This window comes from Cebus imitator, unplaced genomic scaffold (assembly GCF_001604975.1).
Source record: "Cebus imitator isolate Cc_AM_T3 unplaced genomic scaffold, Cebus_imitator-1.0 Scaffold296, whole genome shotgun sequence".
NCBI classification, from domain to species: Eukaryota; Metazoa; Chordata; class Mammalia; order Primates; family Cebidae; genus Cebus; species Cebus imitator.
In genome coordinates, this window is record NW_016107611.1 from 1,750,715 (window position 1) to 1,753,919 (window position 3,205).

A 3,205-nucleotide genomic window follows, 5' to 3' on the forward strand; every position below is an offset into this window, starting at 1 on the left:
CAGGCTGTAGTGCAATGGCTCGATCCTGGCTCACTGCAACCTCCGCCTCCTGGGTTCAAACCATTCTCCTGCCTCAGCCTCCGGAGTAGCTGAGACTACAGGCACGCGCCACCACACCCAGTTAATTTTTGTATTTTTAGTAAAGACGGGGTTTCACCATGTTGGCCAGGATGGTCTCGATCTCTTGACTTCATGGTTCACCTGCCTTGGCCTCCCAAAGTGCTGGGATTACAGGCGTGAGCCACTGCGCCCGGCCTGCTCTAAACTTTATAAACACAATGTCATTGAATGAACCCTCAGCTACCCTGTTATCTGCATAGCACAGATGAACTGGGCTCAGAGGTGGTGAGTTGCCTGCCCAAGGTCACACAGCAAATAAGTGGCAGAGCTGGGCGCAGTGGCTTATGCCTGTAATCCCAGCACTTTGAGAGGCTGAGGCAGGTGGATCACGAGGTCAGAGTTCAAGACCAGCCTAAGCAACATGGTGAAACACTGTCTCTACTAAAAATACAAAAATTAGCCGGCATGGTGGCGCTTGCCTGTAATTCCAGCTACTCAGGACGCTGGGGCAGGAGAATCACTTGAACTTGGGAGGCAGAGGTTACAATGAGCCGAGATGGCGCCCCTGTCATCTTGGGTGACAGAGCAAGACTCCATCTCAAAAAATAAATAAATAAGTGGCAGAGATGGAACTGGACCTGAGCCTGTCCACTCTCTCGACCAGCAGCTACACCCTAGCCAGCCCCAGGCCAGCTGGATCCCAAAAAACACTCTCATATGCTGGTGGGCATCCCTGCCAGCCGGCAACCTTCATACGACCACCACGCAGTGGGTGGTCATTACCGGTCCACAACCTCTGCCAGGCAATTCCAAAAGACACAAGCTCTGAACACCCGTCTTTTTCAAGTTTGGCACAAACTCACTAAGTAGCGAAACCTGCTCCAAGTCTCTCCAGAGGCCTGACTTAAACCACAGTGTGATGCATCCAAATCCTTTGCTGCTGAAACAGGAGTTTGACTGGGGGGCGCCGCCCAGACCCCACTGGGGACATTATACCACCACACAGCATATGCCTTGTCTCTAAAGGCCGGAACATTCTGAATTCCAAAACACATGGCCGGGCGCGGTGGGTCATGCCCAGAATCCCAGCACTTTGGGAGGAAAAGGCGGGCGGATCACTTGAGCTCAGGAGTTTCAGACCAGCCTGGCCAACATGGTGAAACACTGTCTCTACTAAAAATACAAAAATTAGCCAGGTGTGGTGAGGCACACCTATAATCCCAGCTACTTGGGAGGGTGAAGCAGAAGAAAATCGCTTGAATCTGGGAGGCGGAGGTTGCAGTGAACAGAGATCTGTGCCACTGTACTCCAGCCTGGGCAACAGAGCAAGACTGTCTCAAAACAGAAACAAAAACAGCCTCAGGGCTTCAGATAAGGAACTAAGTGCCCATGCCGACATGCACGGTTACAGAGGAGATGGGGAGGAAGGCCCACTTACCTTTGCCAGACCATGTACCTGGCAAAACCACGTTAACCAAAATGCCGACCAAGCGCCTACCTGTGCCAGGCCCTGGGCTACCTAAGTGTTTACCCCAGTTCTCTCTCTCAAGTCTCTCAACAGCCCTGTGCAATCAAGGAGGATGCATCCCCATTTCACAGATGAGAAGACTGAGGCTTGAGGGATGTACCCAGAGAGAAGCAGAATCAAGCCTAGGTCTGTCTGAATCCTGAACTCAGGTTCTTCTGCCTGAGCAGTGGGGGAAGCCAAGGAAGAAAGGAAGGAAGGTGGCCCCCCCCGGCTCTCATCTCCCCTCCTGGCCCCAGCCTTAGCCTCTCCCACTCACCATAGGGCAGAGGCAGACCCGGGCCAGCGTCATGGTGAAAGTTGCCATGGTAACAGGGTGGAAATCCAGGATCTTGGGGTAGATGTCCAACGGGGACAGCGTCTGTAGTGGGGACAGTGGGAGGAATCTCAGCAGGACTGGGCAGGGACCAGGAGACCCATGGAGGAAGGCCAGGGACTGGGAAGGGACAGGGGAAGGGTCCTCACCCCAGATGTGATGATGACAGACTGGAAGCGCTCAAACACGGGTTTGATGGCCAGCGAAGCGTCCATGCAGCTGGAGAGAGATGAGGGCGGTGAGGGCCTGGTGGGCTGGGCCCCCCACCCACAGGACCTTCACACCCCCACCAGGCAGGGTCCCACCTGAAGTGCAGGATGGGGTTGGCAATGGTCGGGGTTCTGTCGTCAAAGGGCTCGATGATGATGGTGAAGCCTGCAGAGGGCGGGCAAGGGCGGGTGACTCGCCCACTGCAGCCACAGCTGTGCCGACTCAGTCGTTCCCTCTCCTGCTCCCCTGCTTTACCCAAATCCCCACCCCCGCACCGCCCAGGAGTGAATGGGACCAAACATCAGCTGCTTAAGCCCCAAACCCAGGCATCTGAGTCCAAAATACACCCCAACCTGTCAGCCTCTCCACAGGGCCCACATCTGTGCAGACTTTCACAAAGGATCCCAAGTAGACAGTGCCACAGCCCTGCCCACGGCTCACTCTCCCAGCACCGAAGGGGCCACCCAGTACCCACACCAAAGCCAGGAGCCAGAGCCTCATGCCTTCTCCCGAGACCAGTTCTTGTTTATTTATTTATTTATTTTTGAGATCACTTTATCATCCAGGCTGGAGTGCAGTGAGCTGAGCTGAGCTCACTGCAACCTCTGCCTTCCAGGGTTCAAGTGATTCTCCTACTTCAACCTCTCAAGTAACGGATTACAGGTATGCATCACCACACCCAGCTAATTTTTGTATTTTTAGTAGAAATGGGGTTCCACCATGTTGGCCAGGCTGGTCTCAAACTCCTGACCTTCAGTTATCCGCCTGCCTCAGGCTCCCAAAGTGCTGGGATTACAGGCATGGGCTACTGTGACTGGCCTCCTGTGACCTTTCTACCTAAGCCATCAGCTCTGTCTCCAAAACCCACCTGCAATCCGACCACTGCTCCCAACCCTACCCGGGGCCAGCCACCATCACCTCCTGCCTGAACCATCATGCCCTGCTCACTTCATGGCAGCCAGAAGGGACCCTATAGAATCCTGAGTCTTGGCCGTGTCACCTCCCCACCCCGAGAAGCCTCCCATGGCCCCTGCATGCCTTCAGTGGCCTCATGTTTGACCTTCAAAAAACCGCAGGCTCCCCCATCTTTAAAA

At 54.7% G+C, this 3,205-nt stretch overlaps 1 protein-coding gene across 5 annotated transcripts in view; it reads right to left on the reverse strand.

Annotated features, from left to right (window-relative positions):
- ERCC2 (ERCC excision repair 2, TFIIH core complex helicase subunit) overlaps positions 1-3,205 on the reverse strand; it is a 21,243-nt gene that overhangs the window by 5,039 nt on the left and 12,999 nt on the right. For 4 of the 5 annotated variants that reach the window (XR_001817556.2, XM_037729233.1, XM_037729234.1 and 1 more), the window contains exons 13-15: positions 2,207-2,276; positions 2,051-2,120; positions 1,845-1,946 (exon numbers count right to left, since the gene is read on the reverse strand). Coding sequence is in view for 3 of the 5 variants with exons in the window: in XM_037729233.1 (XP_037585161.1) it covers positions 1,845-1,946; positions 2,051-2,120; positions 2,207-2,276 (242 nt within the window). In the remaining 2 variants the exon portion in view is untranslated. Of the gene's footprint in view, positions 1-1,844; positions 1,947-2,050; positions 2,121-2,206; positions 2,277-3,205 lie in introns of those variants that run through there. The other variant, XR_005196032.1, reaches the window with a different exon arrangement.